This window comes from Pseudorca crassidens, chromosome 18 (genome assembly GCF_039906515.1).
Source record: "Pseudorca crassidens isolate mPseCra1 chromosome 18, mPseCra1.hap1, whole genome shotgun sequence".
Lineage (NCBI taxonomy): Eukaryota > Metazoa > Chordata > Mammalia > Artiodactyla > Delphinidae > Pseudorca > Pseudorca crassidens.
Window position 1 is genome coordinate 79,075,846 of NC_090313.1, and position 18,266 is coordinate 79,094,111.

At 41.7% G+C, this 18,266-nt stretch overlaps 1 protein-coding gene across 4 annotated transcripts in view; it reads left to right on the top strand.

The window, feature by feature from the left end:
• Positions 1–281: 281 nt before the first annotated feature.
• XPO4 (exportin 4) overlaps positions 282–18,266 on the top strand; it is a 102,137-nt gene continuing 84,152 nt past the window's right edge. For 3 of the 4 annotated variants that reach the window (XM_067713794.1, XM_067713798.1, XM_067713796.1), the window contains exons 1-2: positions 282–418; positions 15,030–15,135. In XM_067713794.1, the coding sequence (XP_067569895.1) occupies positions 350–418; positions 15,030–15,135 (175 nt within the window). In that variant the 5' untranslated portion in view covers positions 282–349. The remainder of the gene's footprint in view (positions 419–15,029; positions 15,136–18,266) is intronic. The other variant, XM_067713795.1, reaches the window with a different exon arrangement.

The window sequence follows — 18,266 nt, forward strand, 5'->3', positions numbered from 1 at the left end:
AGCGGGGAGGACGCGCGCTCCGCGGGGTCGCAGGCACTTCTAGTCCCGCAGGCCGCCCTGCCCCGGATGGAACGCGGCCGCAGAGGACACGTTCGGGCCAGAGGCGCCCCCGGGTCGGGCGGCGGGTGGCGAGCGGCGGGCGGCAGGCGGGCAGGCGGGCAAGCGGGGACCGGCCCAGGGCAGGGGAGCACCCCGCCGCGCGCCCGCAGCCCTAACCCCGCGACCCCGCGTCGACGTCGGCGGCGGCGACGGCTCCGGCGGGAGCGCGCGAGCCCGGGGCGCCGCGCGATTGGCCGGCCGGGCGCCCGCTCCCAGAATGCAGCGCATGGCGCGTCATTGAAGAGAGACCATGATGGCGGCGGCGCTGGGGCCCCCAGAAGTGATCGCTCAGCTGGAGAACGCGGCCAAAGTTCTGATGGTGAGTGGCCGCGTCCCCGCGCCCCGCGTCTGCTGCCTCCGGCGGCCCTGCTGCGCTCGGCCTTGGCGCCCGCCGGGCTGGCGGCCGGCCGCGGCCTCCCGGGAGCCCGGGGCTGGAGGGGGCGGCTGGCGTGGCGCAGGACTCTCCCTCCGGCTGTGCGCCTGCCTCCGTGCCCCTGGCCGGACTGTCCCTTCGCTGGGTGTCCGGCGCCCCCGCCGCGCAGCGGAGTGGGGAGCCGAAGGAAAAGGGCTTCTTGCGCCCCAGCCCTCCCGCGCGGGGTCGGGGAGAGGCGGGCGCGAGGTCGGGGGCTTGTGCGCGCCGCTGGGGGGGTGGGTGCTGGCCGAGGGCTGGCCCGGCCCCGGTGCTGTTAGCAGCGCTCGTTCCCCTCGTGCCTTCGGGTCCGCGAGTGCTTTCTCCGGCCTGCAGCCACGGTTGGGCAACCGCAGTCGGCCGCACGTGGAAGGACCGGCGGGCGGGCGGGCGGGCGGGAGGGGAATCTTAGGGACCAAGGTCATTGGGGCAAAACTTTGTCTAGTACTGAGCTCTGTGCGGGTCGCGCGTTGAGAAGAGTTGGGTCTACGGTCCTCGTTGACTTCTTTCTTCCCCTTACAGTACAGTGAACAGAGCAATTTAGTGAGTAGGTTATTTACCTACTCGAGGAGTTGAAGCCTTCCACGCAGGGAGAAGAAGTAAGGATAAACCATATTTAGTTACTCAGTAAACTGTATTTGCTGGCTCAGTTTTGTTTTTTGTAAATCATGACTTCCGTGCTTGTAGATCTCTTTGGAAGCTAGAGGCTTATTTGATTTCTTGAATTGACACAGCCTTTCTAAGAATTGAATGTAGCCAGCTTCGTTACCTTTTTACACCTTTTTTCCCCTTTTGGTTCGGTGTTTGGGTTATGTGTTCAAGCATCATAGTTTAAAATATTTGAACTAATTCTAGCATAGTTTGTAGTTCCTTTTCTCAAGTTTTGTTTTCACACACAACACCAGGTAGCTCATGAAATTTAGCTCATGAAACTGAGAAGCCTAATTAAAAGCAGGATTTACTTGCTGCATTATGAGCGAAGTTAGGTGCATCGTTTTGTCACAAAAACTGACTTAGAGAACGTTTTCAGACTCTTCCAAGTTAAGTCCAGAAAAAACTAGCTACGATTCCCCCTAAATACAAAGTTCTTAAAATCTCTGACTTACAGCGATTCCTGAAATATCTGAAAAATTTCTAGGAGCTAGAGGCCCCATTTTCATTAGACTTTGGAAGGAGTATGTGACCCCCAAAACACTGCTTTAGTTCTAAGGTCGAAAAGGTAAAAATGTGCCCTTCATCATTGGCCTGAGTATTTATTTATTATTTTTTTTGCGGTACGCGGGCCTCACTGTTGTGGCCTCTCCCGTTGCTGAGCACAGGCTCCGGACGCGCAGGCCCAGCGGCCTTGGCTCACGGGCCCAGCCACTCCGCGGCATGTGGGATCTTCCCGGACTGGGGCACGAACCCGCGTCCCCTGCATCGGCAGGTGGACCCTCAACCACTACGCCACCAGGGAAGCCCCCTGGCCTGAGTATTAATTAGCATTTGTGCTTGCTAGGACCTTCTGTCTTCCCTGGCAAAGCTAGTTTTATCACCTATAAGGGAGTAGCTGAGAAGAATCGGAATAAATACTGTTAATTGAGTGCACATTGCCTGCCAGATGCTGTGCTTGATGCTTTACATGTTTTGTTAACCCTTGCAGCCGCCTTACAAGGTTGAGAGAGAGCTTAAGGTGGCCCAGGTTATGTAATTACTAAGTGGCTGAATTAGGTCTAGAACTCGCATCTGTCTGGCTCTAATACTCGCTCTCTTTCTACTCTACCTTACCACCTCTCATATGTGTTGTATAGGTATCCATTTACGTACTTTTAAATCTTTCCATAAGAGTATTGAAAAAAATGTGATTAAAAATAGGAAATTCCTGGGAATTCCCTGGCGGTCCATTGGTTAGGACTCCATGCTTCCACTGCAGGGGGCCCGAGTTCCATCCCTGGTCAGGGAACTAGGATCCCACAAGCCTCGAAGCACGGCTGGAAAAAAAAAAAAAAGGAAATTCCTTTTTGGAAGTGTCCACTTACTATTTAAAAATGTGGAAGAGTAGCGCTTACTGCATGATTTCTCAGTATGAAAGCTGCATTCCATTTTATTATAATTAACAATAATAGCTCACATTTTATCGGGTGCTTACCGTGTGTGAGGCACTATGCAAACACTTTGCATATATTACCGTATTTAATCATCAGTGACTATGGTAGTTATTACTTTCATTTCCATTTTCTGGACTAAGGGACTGAAACGTGTAGATGCTAAGTAATTTACCCGGATTTTCAAGGCAAGTAGCAGAGTGGGGACTCCAGCTCAGCTTTGTCTGTTATCAGCCTGTGGTTCTTGGCCTGTGGGGTAGTGGGACTAGAAAGCAGGTAGATTCATTAATTTGGGGATAGCTAAGATTGTCAAATCTCCTTCAGTTACTTAGCATTAGAAGATTAAAAAAAAAAAGAACAGGTGATCGTAGCATTTATCGGGTCTGTGGGTCGGATGGATATCCCTCTAAGGAAATTTTTTTTTTCTTTTTTTTTTTTTTGGCCACGCCACGCGGCTTGTGAGGCCCTAGTTCCCCGGCCAGGGATCAAACCCGTGCCCCCTGCGGTGGAAGCGTGGAATCCTAACCACTGGACCGCCAGGGAAGTCCTTGAGGAAATCTTGTTTGTAGAAAACTGCTGTGTATTTTAGCTGTTACTATGTTTTGGGATTCAAAGTAATTAGTGATGTCTTTCACGATTATTTTTGCTTAATTTTTCCATTTGGTAGTCCATATATTTCTTTCATGAAAATCAGCTTGGAGTTTTAGTGTGTAAAACAATCTCAGGAGATCTTTTCATGCAGAGGTCTTAGGGAGTTCACGATGGGTATTAGAAGGAAATTGTAAGTAAATTTTTGGGTGCAGACATAACATTTTTGGTAATAGGGTTTATAGCTTTTATCAGCCTCTCTCAGGAAATAGAGACCCTGAAAAAAAAATCTAGTTTAAGTGTTTTGCCTTCCATTCTACGGATGGGGAAACTGAGGTTCAAAGAGGTAGAAGTGACTTGCCAAAGGTAGGTCACAGAACAAATTTGTGATAAGAGTGATCCAGAACCTAGATCACCAGACTCCCATTTCAGAACTCTTTTAAAATTTACTTACTCAACCATGTTACTTCTCAAAGTCAACATATTATAATACTATAAATGTTAAATTTTATTGCTTGATGGGAAATTTCAAAATGTGTTTTTGGTTATTGCAGTTGCTTCACTGTGAACACCTATATTCTTTCCTCTTTAGGTTATTGGATAAGCTGCCAATAAAGTAGTATATTAGACCTTTAGAGTAAAAAAGATGTTTATGGGATTTAGAGATGTAGGTCTCAACATAAAGCCTGATTCCCCGCCCCCCACCCCCAAAGTAGTAATAGGGAGCATTTTCTGTACATGTTTGTGAATACTGCTTAGTCTTCTGATTCAAGACAGTGAGGTTACTTGCTGGAAAATAAATTTGAAGGTGAACAAACTAGAATGAGGAAGGGCTTTTGTAAATTAGTAACAGTATGCACGTGACGCCATCTATTCTGAAAACAGTGTGCAAATGGAGCATTGTTTAAATAGGTCTTGAAATTTTCTGTTCCAAAAAGATTCCAGTTGTTGGCTTCTGCTTAAGATATCTAACCATGCGTTTTTGAGAGGATATTAAATACATACAGAGTAAGTAAAGTGGACCACACTTCTGTGCTGACATTCTCAGCAGTGAGAGTGACTGTAAGAACTTATAGCAGGTTACAGTTACAGACCTGAAAATTTGGTGTTGCTGATACATTTTATGTCATTTACAAATTATGACAGTAATACTGGAACATGTTATTTTAAAGTACATCAACAACACACAATGTACAGAATAACAAGTGTTCCCTCCTTTCCCCACTCTCAGTCCCCTTTCCTAAGCAATCTGTATTAAGTTTGAATATACTGTGACCTTATTTCCTATGCTTTTACAATATACATTATGTAGTGCTTTCTGTATAAATGATACACTGTAAATATTATCCTTGATTTAAAAAAATCTTATCAATGCCTTTCTGAATAGTAAGAAATTCAAGCTGTGCAGAAAGGTATATGGGGAAAGTAAAGGCTCCCTAAGCCCCCATCTCCTCTCTTCAGAGGTCACTGTTCCTTGGGTATCCATCTTGAAGATCTCTGAGCATGTAAGAGCACACATACGTCCTTTTTTAAAATAATCAATCAATTTATTTATTTATTTTTGGCTGCATTGGGTCCTCATTGCTGTGCGCGGGCTTTTCTGTAGTTGGGGCGAGCAGGGGCCACTCTTCCTTGCGGTGTGAGGGCTTCTCATTGCGGCGGCTTCTCTTGTTGTGGAGCATGGGCTTTAGGTGCGTGGGCTTCAGTAGTTGTGGTACACGGGCTCAGTAGTTGTGGCTTGCGGGCTCTAGAGCGCAGGCTCAGTAGTTGTGGTGCACGGGCTTAGTTGCTCTGTGGCATGTGGGATCTTCCCAGACCAGGGCTCGAACAGGTGTCCCCTGCAGTGGCAGGCGGATTCTTAACCATTGCGCCACCAGGGAAGTCCCTAATGCATTTTTTTACATAAATGAGATGGTGTGATCCATATCTTCCTGCACTTTTCTTTGTTGACTTCATTGTGGATGAATTTTAAAGAAGTTTATTTCCATTTTCTCCTTTATGTGAATAGATATAAAATAAAGGATGTGTTAGGATTTTACAGACACCATAATGGAGAAACCTAGTATTCTTTTGTTATTAATATTGCATTTGTTTGAACCATAAATCCAAAGAGTGATTTATTTATTGTCTTAAATTTCCTTGGTTTTGCTCCCCTGGCTCCCTTGGATAAAGGGTTGTCCATAACAAGTGTGTGCAGTGATAATATAAAATAATGCAGAGCACATATGTTAATTGATACTTTATAGGAAAGTAATTTCATATATTTGTTTTAAAGCTGGAATGGATTTTAATAAATGTAAATGCAACTTTAATGAGAGAGATTCATGATTGGCTTTCATGGCTTTTATTTTGGAATTTGGTTAACATTTTAAAAGCATCTGCAAAAATGTAGTGCTGTAGAAAAATCCTTACCATCTTGTTTGATTTACTTATTCTGCAGCATTTCTTCAGTACACGTGTGCTGGGCATGATGCTACGTATGCTGAGGAGACAGGAGAGACAGGCCTTGTTTTCAAGGAGAACAAAAGTCTAAAGGGGAGGAAAGGCAAAACTATTAGCGAGTATTAGGTGATGTTATAATAGGAGCATATGCTGCTGCTCTGTGAGAGTACAGAGGAGGGACGTCTATCTGAGGCTGAGATGGGACCTAGAGAGGGCTTCTCAAAACCTATGTGATCCTTAAGCGGAGACATGAAGGACAAATTGGAGTTCTCCAGTTGGATAGGGGTGTCCCAGGTAGAGGGATATATTTGTGTGAAGGCCTGAGAGAACCACGTGCAGTGTGTTTGGGGAATAGTTGAGCATTTATTTAGTGTTTCCTGAGCCCCTTCTATGTATAAGGTATAATGCTTTTTGTGTGTGTGTGTGCGTGCGATCAATAGTGCATGTCATAAAATTAATAATTTTGCTTATAACATTTACTTTTCATATTGAAAAGATTCATTGTATCGTGTAAGCATTTTTATTTATTTCAACCTTGTCTTTTCATCTCTGCTGTGGCGCTAGATATTAGACTGGCACTAACAGTTCTTTTTCTCAAAAAACTAGGTAACGGGAAATTTTTATTTAAAATTCAGTTTAATTAAATTTGTATTTTGCAGTTGGATTTGTGTCAAACTCAGCTAACTGCAACATAACCAGTGATCCAAAGAAGAAATGTGAAAGACATTTGAAATCATCCATAGATAACCTAAAAGGCAGCTGATAAAATTTAACAGCATTTTATGATTAAAAATTCAATAAATTAGGAAATGATAAATCTATGATAAAAATAATTATTTGAAACCACCAGTAAATGGAGATAGTCTTACGAGTAAAATAGGGAGTTCTAATAAAACTATTATTCAACACTTTCTGAAGGGGAGGGCCTAGCTGATACAGTAAGATAAGAAAAAGAAATAAGGGACTTCCCTGGTGGTCCAGTGGCTAAGACGCCGTGCTCCCAATGCAGGGGCCCGGGGTTCGATCCCTCTTCAGGGAACTAGATCCCACATGTTGCAACTAAGAGTTCACATGCCGTAACTAAAGATCCTGCATGCTGCAACTACAAAAAAGAAAAAAAAAGATTCTGCCTACCGCAACTAAAGATCTGCATGCTGCAACGAAGACCCAGTGCAGCCAAGTAAGTAAATATCGGAAAGAAAAGTAAAAAGATCATAATTTGCAGGTGATATTCAGAAAGAAGAAATCCAAGGAAATTAACTAAAAAACTATTACTAGAACCAATAATTGTTTGGTAAGGTGGCCAGATATAAGGCAAATAAACCAATTGTAAGATTTCCTTTATACCAACAATGGTCAGCCTAAAAATGGAAAAAAAATCTCATTCTGTTAAGAATAAAAACTGGAGGAATAAACTGTAGGACACTATTTAATAAGAAATATACAACATTTTTGTGACAAAAACTAGACAGCTTATTTGAAGAATGTAAAAGAAGATCTGAATTAAATGAAGGTTGTGTTCCTCAATTCAAAGAGTTAATCTGGTTAAGGTGGCAGTTCCTTCCTCATTAGTCTATATACTGAATGTAGTATCAGTAAAAATCCCTCTTCCCTCCTCACCCTTTTTTGAGGTGGGAGAAAATCTTGACTGATTAATTAGAAAATATATATTATCTAGAAGAATATTGCATGACAGTAACAAAAAACGTTAAGAAAAAGAAGAAAGGGTTTGGGGGAGTTTGTACCAGTTATTGAAATGTATTCAGAAGCTACAGTAATTGCAGGGTTGTGGTGCTGGCGTGGAAAAAGAATGGGAAGTTGGAATAGAATAGTGCAGAAACAGCCCTGTGATTGAGACGATATTTCAGGCTGTGGATGTATGGAGATGGACAGTGTGTGTGGACGCATAGCAGGCTGCACGTTTGGGAGATGGTCTGGAGGTGTGTTACAGGAGCCTTGAAAGTCTGCATGCCCTCTGACCCAGCTGTTCCACTTCTGCCCCTTCATTCAGCCTCCCGAAATACTTGCATATGGGAAAAGCACTTACTGTAGTGTCTATATACCTTGCTGTAGCAAAGAACTGAAACAGTGTGCATGTCTACTTGGAAGAAATTGTGGTAAATAAACCGTGGTACTCTGTCTAGTGGAATATTATGGAACTTTCAAGAAATGTGGGTCTAATATGTGATAGTTTTTTTTGTTTGTTTTTTAATTTTTTGGCTGTGCCACATGGCATGCGGGGTCTTAGTTCCCTGACCAGGGATCAGACCCGTGCCCCCTGCAGTGGAAGTGTGGAATCTTAACCACTGGACCTCGAGGGAAGTCCCAAATTTAAGTTTTGCTTTTTGGAACTTTCTGGAATTTTTTCCCCAAATATTTTCCATCTGTAGTTGGTTGAATCCTCAGATGTGGAACCTGTGGATTCAGAGGGAAGATGATAATTATTTACAAGTGTAAATTGTAGTACATTTACAGCTCATGATTCTTGCAGAACATTTTTTCTAAAAAGATTGAACTCTTCACATAAATCAGTTTCATGTGAGTTTGAATTTAATTTTAGGTGTAAATTTATGAATATTTTAATGTTCCTGTGACAGTTATTGTTACTTGCAGAGGTTATACAAGAAACCACAAGTAGCTTAATGATTTGTATGTAATTAAAAACGCCCATTTATGTATCCTGTGGTTGTATCTTCAATTGTAGGAAAAAAGTAAAATTGTCTTCCTCATTAATAAATGGTTCATACAGAGCTTTATGTTAGAATAGCATTCTTCTCCATTGAGTGTGACAATCTCTGAATTTAATTTCTATTTCTAAACCTGTAGATGTTTGCTTTGCTGTAGCAGTTTGAAAATCAGAGATTCTTTTTAAAAAATATTTGTTTATTATTTGGTTGCACTGGGTCTTAGTTGCGGCAGGTAGGCTCCTTAGTTGCATCTTGCCAGCTCCTTAGTTGTGGCATGTGAGATCTAGTTCCCTGACTAGGGGTTGAACCCGGGCCCCCTGAATTGGGAGCACAGAGTCTTAACCACTGCGCCACTAGGGAAGTCTCCAGAGAGAAGAATCAAACTTTATGAAAAATTCTGATAACTCCCTGAAATGCTTTATTGTGGTGTCCGTGTGTACATTTTTGTTTTGTAGTTTACTGAGAAAGTTTACTGACTTCCTGTCACAGTGCTCAGGCTGGAGAGTTAATGTCTGTGCAGGTGCCTCAGTGACGGGCTCTGGGGAGGGAGATGCAAGCTGGCCTCGCCATGGGTCCGGGTGCTGCTGCCTGCTTGGGCCCAGCTCCCACCCTAGCCACCTTGACCCGGTGCCCCAGGCTGCCTCGAGACACGTGCACGTGTGCCTGGCCACCATCCTGTCCTCACTACTCCCATGCACGCTCCATTGTCCCATTGGGCTTCGCTTACAAAACACAGGTTCAGAGATAAAATGATTAAGAATTTCAGGATGGCGAGCGCAGAGTATTGCATTAAGCATGGGGCCCTGTGGAGAGTTGGGCCCCATGCTACTGCCCCGGTCACACATTGAGGAAGCTGGCCTTGGGCTGCACAGACTGGGCATCAGTCCACACGTTGGATCTGCTCTCTCCTTCCTGAACCTTACACGCATGGATTCCCTCGGCTTAGAACACCCTTCTCCCTCTTTTGCCTAGTTGACATTTAATTTTTCAGATCTCAGTGTAGGTGTTTGCTTTGACAGGAAAGTCTGACCGCTCTGAACTAGGTTAAATTCTCTTCCCATGGCGCCATTTGCTTTAGTAACATTGATGGCATCCACAGTTTTGTGCTGCTTATTTGATTATGATTGACTTCTCTGCTGGATTGTAAGCTCCTTGGGAACATGGATTCTGTTTGTTTTTGTTTATCAGTGACTCACTGTTGTGTCTGAAGCATCTAGCACATTGCCTGGCACATAGTGGACATTTGATCGTAATTTGTGGATGGAAATATGCTGTAAGGGAAGGGTTCCAGAGACAGATTACCCAGGTTTGAACTGAAGTTTTATTACTGCTTTCCCTTTGTGAGGCTTTGGATAAGTTTTTATCTTTCCAGCTTCTTCCTTTTTTTTTTTTTTTTTTAAATTTATTTAATTTATTTATTTTTGGCTGTGTTGGGTCTTTGCTGCTGTGCGTGGGTTTTCTCCAGTTGCTGCGAGCGGGGGCTACTCTTCGTTGCAGCACGCGGGCTTCTCATTGCGGTGGCTTCTCTTGTTGCGGGGCACGGGCTCTAGGAGTGCGGGCTCAGTAGTTGTGGCTTGAGGGCTCTAGAGCGCAGGTTCAGTAGTTGTGGCACACGGGCTTAGTTGCTCCGTGGCATGTGGGATCTTCCCGGAGCAGAGATGGAACCTGTGACCCCTGCATTGGCAGGTGGATTCTCAACCACTGCGCCACCAGGGAAGCCCATATTTCCAGCTTCTGAGGACCCTTCTCCCATCTTTTTTTCTGCATCAGCCACACTAGTTCTTTCTCCATCCTTCCCTCTCCTGTCCTTGGTCCTGTCACAGAACCTTTCATACACTGTTCCCTCTGCCTAAAACGCTCTTCCTCTCTCTCACCTGATCCTTCAGGTCTCCCCATAGTCGCTTTCTCAGGAAAGCCTGCCTTAGCTTCTCAGAAAGGTGAGACTCACCTGTCCTATACTTAGATAACACCTGCCCCATCTGGAATTTTACATTTATTTGTGTGGTTAATTAATGAATGTTGGTCTCCCTAGCTAGATGCTAATATGTGTTAGTTTAGGGACCTTGTTTGCACATAATAGTTGCTTGGTAATATTTGTTGAATGAAAGAAATGAATAAAGGGGGAAGGGAGATGAGCCTAGAGAAATAGGCAGGGGCTGGGCTATGTAAGGTCTTATTTGCACAATAATTAGCTTGGACTCACCCTGTAGTGTGACATGTCGGTTCTGTGGTTTCACTCTGACAGCAGTGTGAAAATCTCATCTGAGGGAAGCAATTTGTGAGGTGGAAGACCAGTTAGGAGGCTGTTAAGTTGTTCTGCAAAGAGATGATGAGACTGAACAAAGCCAGGGTGGAAGGGAATATATTAATATTCTTAAAATTTGTTTTACTGCTAAGGTGACTCATGGTAAAAAGAGAGTGAATATATATTTGGCGGGAGCTAGGGAGTACACCAAAACAGCTTGTATAAGCTAAAATTTCTCAATTTTTATCTTAAAAAGTTAATAGAGGGACTTCCCTGATGGTCCAGTGGTTAAGACACCACACTCCCAATGCAGGGGGCCCGGGTTCGATCCATAGTCAGGGAACTAGATCCCACGTGCTGCAACTATGCAACTAAGACCTGGCACAGCCAAATAAATAAAATATTTCAGAAAAGGTTAATAGAAATTTTATTCTAGTCCATAATATATCCATGTTTTAATATAAAATTATTTGACCCCAATCTTGCTGGTCTATCTATATTTTGTGGATTTGTGGCAGGAATTAGAGAACTAATTAGAAAACAACAGTAGTATGATAGTGACCTAATCAGATAAGATGTTAGAAAAATCACCCTATTGCTAGACTAGGCAGCACACATGGAGCAGTGTTGACATTTAGGAATTGAGCAGCAGTAGAACATAGAGAGTCTGGAGCCAGACTGTTTGCATTCCTCTTGACTCCACTCCATGACTAGCTGTGTGACATTTGGCAAGTCACTTAACCTCTATGCGTCTGTTTCTTCTTCTCTAAACTAGGAAAATAATTATTTCCAGGGAGTTAATGTGTAGATTAAATGATTTCATTTACATTAAAAGGAAAGTGTTTAGAATAGTGCCTCATACATAATAAGTGCTCTATAAGTGATAGCAGTTATTTTGTACATTAATCTATCACATAACATCGCATCAAATCATATGAATCTAGGTAACCTTATAGTAAGCACTCTGTAAATATTTGTTGAATTAATTAAATTTCTTCAAGAGTAACGTCTTCTATATCTGCACTCTCCAGTGTGGTGGCCAGTAGCCACATGTGGGTGTTGAGCTCTTGAAACGTGCCTTGTGCAGAGGAGGAACTGAATTTTTTACTTTAATTAATTTACATAGTCAGTGGGGGTAGGGACTGCCATATTGGGCTGCGCGAGTCTGGAGTGTGACTGTATCTCTTTGCGTTCATCTTCTGCTCTGTAAATATTGAGTCCAGGTTTCAAATACTCCTCATGGGTCCTGTCTCTACTCCTGGTTGTTACATTCTCACCCTCAAAATGTAGTACTGATTCTAGACATCAGATGAATCTTTAATACATTTTTGCTTATTATTCTGATTCTTTTTCCTGCTTTAGAATCATCAAAACAATACTTTTGAAAACATTGATGGCATTTAATATTTTATTTATATATGTATATATGTACGTATGTATGTCTGTGTTGGGTCTTCGTTGCTGCGCGCGGGCTTTCTCTAGTTGCAGCAAGTGGGGGCTACTCTTTGTTGCGGTGCGCGGGCTTCTCGTTGCAGTGCCTTCTCTTGTTGGGGAGCACGGGCTCTAGGCGCGTGGGCTCTGTAGTTGTGGCACGTGGGCTCAGTAGTTGTGGCTCGCGGGCTCTAGAGTGTAGGCTGAGTAGTTGTGGTGCACGGGCTCAGTTGCTCCGTGGCATGTGGGATCTTCCCGGACCAGGGCTCGAACCCATGTTCCCTGCATTGGTAGGCGGATTCTTAACCACTGCGCCACCAGGGAGGTCCCAATGGCATATAGTATTGATGAACAGAAGATGACCATATTTTTTGCTTCCTAATTGTGAGTCATTTTTATTTTTAGATTTATAGACACCAGTTAGAATGAGCAAGACAATTACTTTTTTTATTATCTTTGTATACACACCTGCCTTTAGCATTTATCCTTTAATGAACTGTATCAAGCAAACTTTTTACACAGATATCGTAAGAGGGTAAAAAATACTGTCATATCCTTTTAGCAAAACAAGTTGGTTCCAGTTATTGTCACAGAATATTGGGTAATAAAGTAATTCTAGCGTAATGACTGACTGGATGAGAATAGCATGTTTCCTTTTTGTCCTTGGAAGTATATTGTTCATTCACTGATTCTTGAGTTTGAGAAAATTCACCTAGGGCAGGGTTTCTCAGCTTTGTCACTGTTGGTGTTTTGGGCTGGGTTGTGCATTGTAGGATGTTTAGCAGCGTCCCTGCCCTTTATACACTAGTTGCCAATAGCACTCCCCAGTGTGGCAACCAGAAATGTCTCCAGACATTGCTAGATGTCCCTTGTGGGACAAAGTTGCCTCAGTTGAGAACCACTGATCTAGAATATCAATATCTCAAGACTCAAGTTCTGAGGTTACACTTATATGATTAGTTTTATCATCGTTAATGGAGTTTGTCTGTTAAAACTTTCTGCAGTGATAGGAATGTTCTGAATCTGTGTTGTCCAGTGTGGTAGCCACCAGACACGAGTGCTATTAAGCACTTGAAATGTGGCCAGTGCAGCCAAGGAACTGAATTTTTTTTTGTTTAATTTAATTTTAACAAATGTGGCTAGTGGCTGCTGTTTCGGACAGTGCAGGTTTAGTGTGCTGCTGTATGTCTTTTTGCATTCAGCTTCTGACTTATCTCTTAATTGTGAAATGCCTCTCCTTATCAGTTTTTTTCTCTTTGTCATTATGGGTAGAAAATTCTCAATTCCCAACACTCTTCAATGAAACCTTAAAAAAAAAAAAAGACTACAAAGATGGTGTTCCCAGATTTCATTTATACCTTGCTGAAAGATCATGTTATACTCTGAGCAACGTAGTAAAAAAGTTGAGGATAATGTAATAGTGCTGATTTATTTTGTTATTGTATTACTTTTCTAGGTGATTTTATCATTTCTTATTTATCTTTTTAATAAATTATTTATTTAATTTTGGCTGCATTGGGTCTTCGTTGCTGCTCGCGGGCTTTCTCTAGTTGCAGCGAGCGGGGACTACTCTTTGTTGTAGTGCGCGGGCTTCTCATTGCGGTGTGGCTTCTCTTGTTGCAGAGCACGGGCTCTAGGCGCGCAGGCTTCAGTAGTTGTGACACATGGGCTTAGTTGCTTCGCGGCATGTGGGATCTTTCCGGACCAGGGATCAAACCTGTGTCCCCTGCATTGGCAGGTGGATTCTTAACCACTGCACCAGCAGGGAAGCCCCCATACTCAGTATTTTTGTAGATTATATTCCATTATAGGTTATTACAAGATAATGGCCGTAATTCCCTGTGCTGTACAGTGTATCCTTGTTATCTATTTAACGTAGTTCTTTAATGGAAATATTTTCATTTTTATCTAGAGAGCTGTAGAGGGTGCTATATCATTAGGAATAGTAGTCTGAACTGGCTTTAGCTAATTATAAGAATTCCTTTAGGCAAGAGAATCAAAGTTAATTTTTCTTGGATTTACTTCTTTTTTTTCTATTTTAACTGAAAGTAGAGTAACTAATGTTGCATAATTGATATAGTTTGTAATGAATATTAATCTAATATACCTGGTTATGTTTTTCATCTTCCAGAGTCTTTGAATACAGTTGAAATGATGATTTCCCCACTTTATATTGGTTACAATAACAAAGGTTTATTTTCCTGCCAACTCCCCTCACCCTCCCCTCCCCTCCCAAATTGAGAAATCTGATATTTTGATCTGTATGCTGTATAAGCAATCTCTTCTCCTTCTCTTCAGATGGGTCTCAGTAAGGTCAAAGATAACCTTTGAATGTATATTTTAGGAATGTATATTTTAGGTAGCGCTGTTCAGAAGAGTATTATCTTTGGAAGAAAGACTGTTAGAACAAAATGGAATTTAAAAACCTGAGCAGACTTTTAGGAGCTGTTTTTGTTGAGAGAGAAGGCTGGCTTTTCTGGCTGATTAATTGATTATTCAGAAAGGAGTTTGGTAAACTCCAAACTTCGCTGTTCCTAATTTTTCTGGTTTAATAGTGATTTTAGAAAACTAGAGGTAGAATTATCTGATAATATTTCTATCTTAAAGGATTGTTTTTAGAAGTTCAATTTTTAGTAATTTTGGATTCATTTTCACCAGGGCTGAAGAATAGAAATTATTTGAACTTGGTCAGTTTAGATGGAGTGGTATATTTCGGAATAAAAGGCAGTGAGTAGGCTATGTTTTTTTAAAAAATTACAAAAAGATGTTAAATAAATATATCTTTCTTAAATGTAGGCAACTTGAAAGGATTCTGATCCAAACCTTGTCAGGAATTTGTTTCTTTTCCCTGAAACTGTATTTTAAATATTTATCATGAAGTTAAATACTATAGTTACTTAAGAAAAATTAAGCAAGAATTTGTACTCCCGTAGTCCCCTGAAAGTGAAAGTATTTCTCTTGTTGTGGGTAAAAGGATTGCTATTGTTCAAGCTTCCTTATTAAACAAGTGTGCTCTGTGTTTGTGTTTGTTTTTAAATCTCAAGGCACCACCTTCCATGGTTAACACTGAGCAGCGCCAGCATGCTGAGCATATATTCTTATCATTTAGGAAATCAAAATCACCATTTGCAGTTTGCAAGCATATTTTGGGTAAGTGTTTACTTTAAAAATACCTAGTTTTTCTATCTTGAACTTTAGGTATTTTAAATTCCTTTAAAAATAAGCAGGTTTGTACAGTTATAATTTTCCATTAATAATCATTCCACTGAAGTGGCTTTAAAGATATTCCATAAAGCCAGAGAGAAAACTCTGATTTTGCTTTGGATTTTTCTTCCTTAAATAAAACATGCAATAAGTTGTTTTATTATTGACCGTAATATCAAGGCTGTTAATGGTGGGAGGAAAATCTAATGTTTTTTCTGTTGTTTTCAAGTATGATATCACTTACAGGAAATGTACTATAACGTATTCCAGTGTTTTAAAATTAAGATTATTTTTGGGGGTTTCTACAGTTTCTTTTAGTTGTTTTTTCATCATTTTTTAAAAACCATGTAATTTGTACTCAGCTCGCTTAGCGAATATTGGTTAGTTCTGTGTAGGATCTTCATCGTATGTCCTAAAATGAAGCATTGATTTTTAAGTCTTGTAAAAAATGTTTTGTGAGTACCTTATGTCTGACATATGTATGGAAGTGATCTCTTTCCTTTAAAAATTATCACAGAAGTCATAACTTATTCAGAGATGGCATTTTCTCTGCCTCTTAGGTATTTTTCAATAATAGTTAAGAGAGATTTCATTGGTTATTGTTATTTTATAATCTGATAATTGTTGGCTGTTTTTCTTAATTGGAGCCACTTTTTTGGTAACCCATATTGAAGGCTTAGAACAGAAGGCTATTTGAGTTGTCCATGACCACAGAATTGGTTAGTTGAGTGTTAGGAACTAAACTATCTGACCTTTTATCCTTGTGCTTTTAGGAAGACTAATCCGTAGCCACCAGCACTCTGGTTTCTGGATGGAAACAGCCTGCCATTCCAGCTCTGTGTGCAGAGTGCTCTCCAGCTCAGGGCTGGGGCGAGGACTGTGGGGCTCAGTGGGCAGGGCCGGGCGCCAGGGTGCCTGCGGCCTGGAAGCAGCTTGAGGAAGTCACTTCACCTCTCAGGCCCTTTTTTCATCTGTGAAATGGGCATAATGATGTCGTTTGCCTTAAATGGACTTGACCGTCTTAAGTCGTAGTGAGGTGCAGATGTAGTAACATATGAAAGCACTTTGTGAACAGTCATGTAAATGTCATTGCCCCGTTACTTCATTTCAGATGGCCTTTGAAAAATGCTCTGTCCTCTGCACGGAGCTAGCATCGGCGGTAAAGGCGGCCTTGTCTCCTTCAGGAGTTAGATCTTACATTAGAGAAGCAGTTTAATAACCACCTTTAATTCTAAATGAGGCGGGGATTTTTGTTTTTCGGGTTTTTTTGAGTAGTCTGTTTTTATACTCGGTTGAATTTGCTTCTGGCACTAAGGAAATTTGTTACCTTGTGGAGAATAACTCAGTGTTAAATTAAAAGAAGCAAAACTAAACATCATTAAGAATTTAAGGGAGCCTTACTTCATCCTTACTGCCTTGAAACTGCTGAGCATTAATAGATGTAGAAAACCTCAGATGATCTGAGTCTGGCTCTTGTGGCTGTGCCCTCACTGCATAAACAGGGTCCCAGCGGTGTTTCATCTGACTTCCGACTGACTGTGACTCAGTTGTCCTGTGCTAGCTGGAAATACCCGAGCTAAGTGATAAGTATGTTATTAGAGTGTATTTGTTTATACCACTCTTTCCTTTTTAGAGTATGTATATTTTATGAAGAACTATTGCTTTGTTATGATGTGAGCTTGTTTTAGAATACTTTTGTTTTCCTGATAAAAATTTCTAAAGAATAGTATTGCTAGTTCCAGCCGCGCTATTGGAAGCAGTTTGGGTTTTGAGACATTAACTGTTTAAAAGGTTGGGTGCATGTGTAATAAGCATAATCATTAATGTACTGCAAAGCCTTGTGTTACATTAATGTGTACATCTAAACTTCACAGAAAATCTTAACTCCTTACTCAGTTGCCACCAGCCCAGAAAGGTTAATTCCTCTAAGAAGACTTCTCATGCACGTGGCAGTCGATCGCAATCCAGAATTTTCACATTCTTATTTCGGGATTATAAGTCATTTTTATAGAATGTCTGGGTGATAGATTCTAATGAAGGGGAGACTTTCTCTTGGATGCTTCCCTTTTCTGGCCTCTTAAAATTCTTCCTTCCCACTTCTAACTTAAGTTTTATTATGTTTCTCATTTTATCTCATTTCTTTCTCGTCTTATTCTTTTGTTTTCACTGTAGTTTTAATTTCTTTGCTCTTTTCTGTGTGTTTGTGTGCGTGCGTGCGTGTGCATGTTGCATGCTTGTGCGTTTTGTTAGAAGAGCACTTTCAGACCTCTTGGCCTCAGAAGTCTTTGGCACTTAGGAATTTACTAGTTTTATAGGGTCAGGTGTTCCTTCAAAAAACCTGTGAGTTCTGCTCTTGTTAAAGAAATACCCCCAGACCTTGAGGGGTCGGTCCAGCACTTCTGGAGCTAACTTAGCAGCTTCCTTTTGCCCTTTTCTCAGGGAGAAAAGGATTTCTTTCGTTTCTTATCTTGGAGGTAGCCGAGACAAAACAGAACGAGCCTGAGACTTATTCCATTACTGTTGGTGTGCTTGTGTGTGTCACTGTGCAGCTTACGTTGCCTCTGCTTTGGACAGGAGCCCCAGGGCCGGAGAGGGGAGCGTAGTTGCCGGAAGCCAGAACGCAGTGCTCTTCCTCTCGGCCCTTACCTTCACTCTCGCTTTAGTCTTCCTGGCTCGAATTCAGATGGCTGACAAGATGTGTGTGAATTTTATTTACGTAATTATTATTAAGGAGTTACTGTGGTAGGAAGTGAAAGCTTCCTGCTAAAGTGGCTTAAACTAAATTGTCGTCTAAACAGTGTCCTAGTCAGTGGGAAATCATCCCTAAGAGTATTAGAAATTCTAGATGAACTGTGAGTTCTGCACAAGGACCTTGCAATTTTGAGCATCTTTCCAGCAGGAAGCAAGAATAAGGCTCCTGTGTGTGTCAAGTCCTCATCCTCTGCTGGCAGGCTTCCGGAGCTCCGGCGAGCATCTTCCGCACATTTCTGTTGTGTTTAAGTGCAGTCTATGAAGGCCAATGGCAGTTTTTATGAGAAAGTGTAATTTATTAGGTTAGGAAAACTTTTAACTTTGGA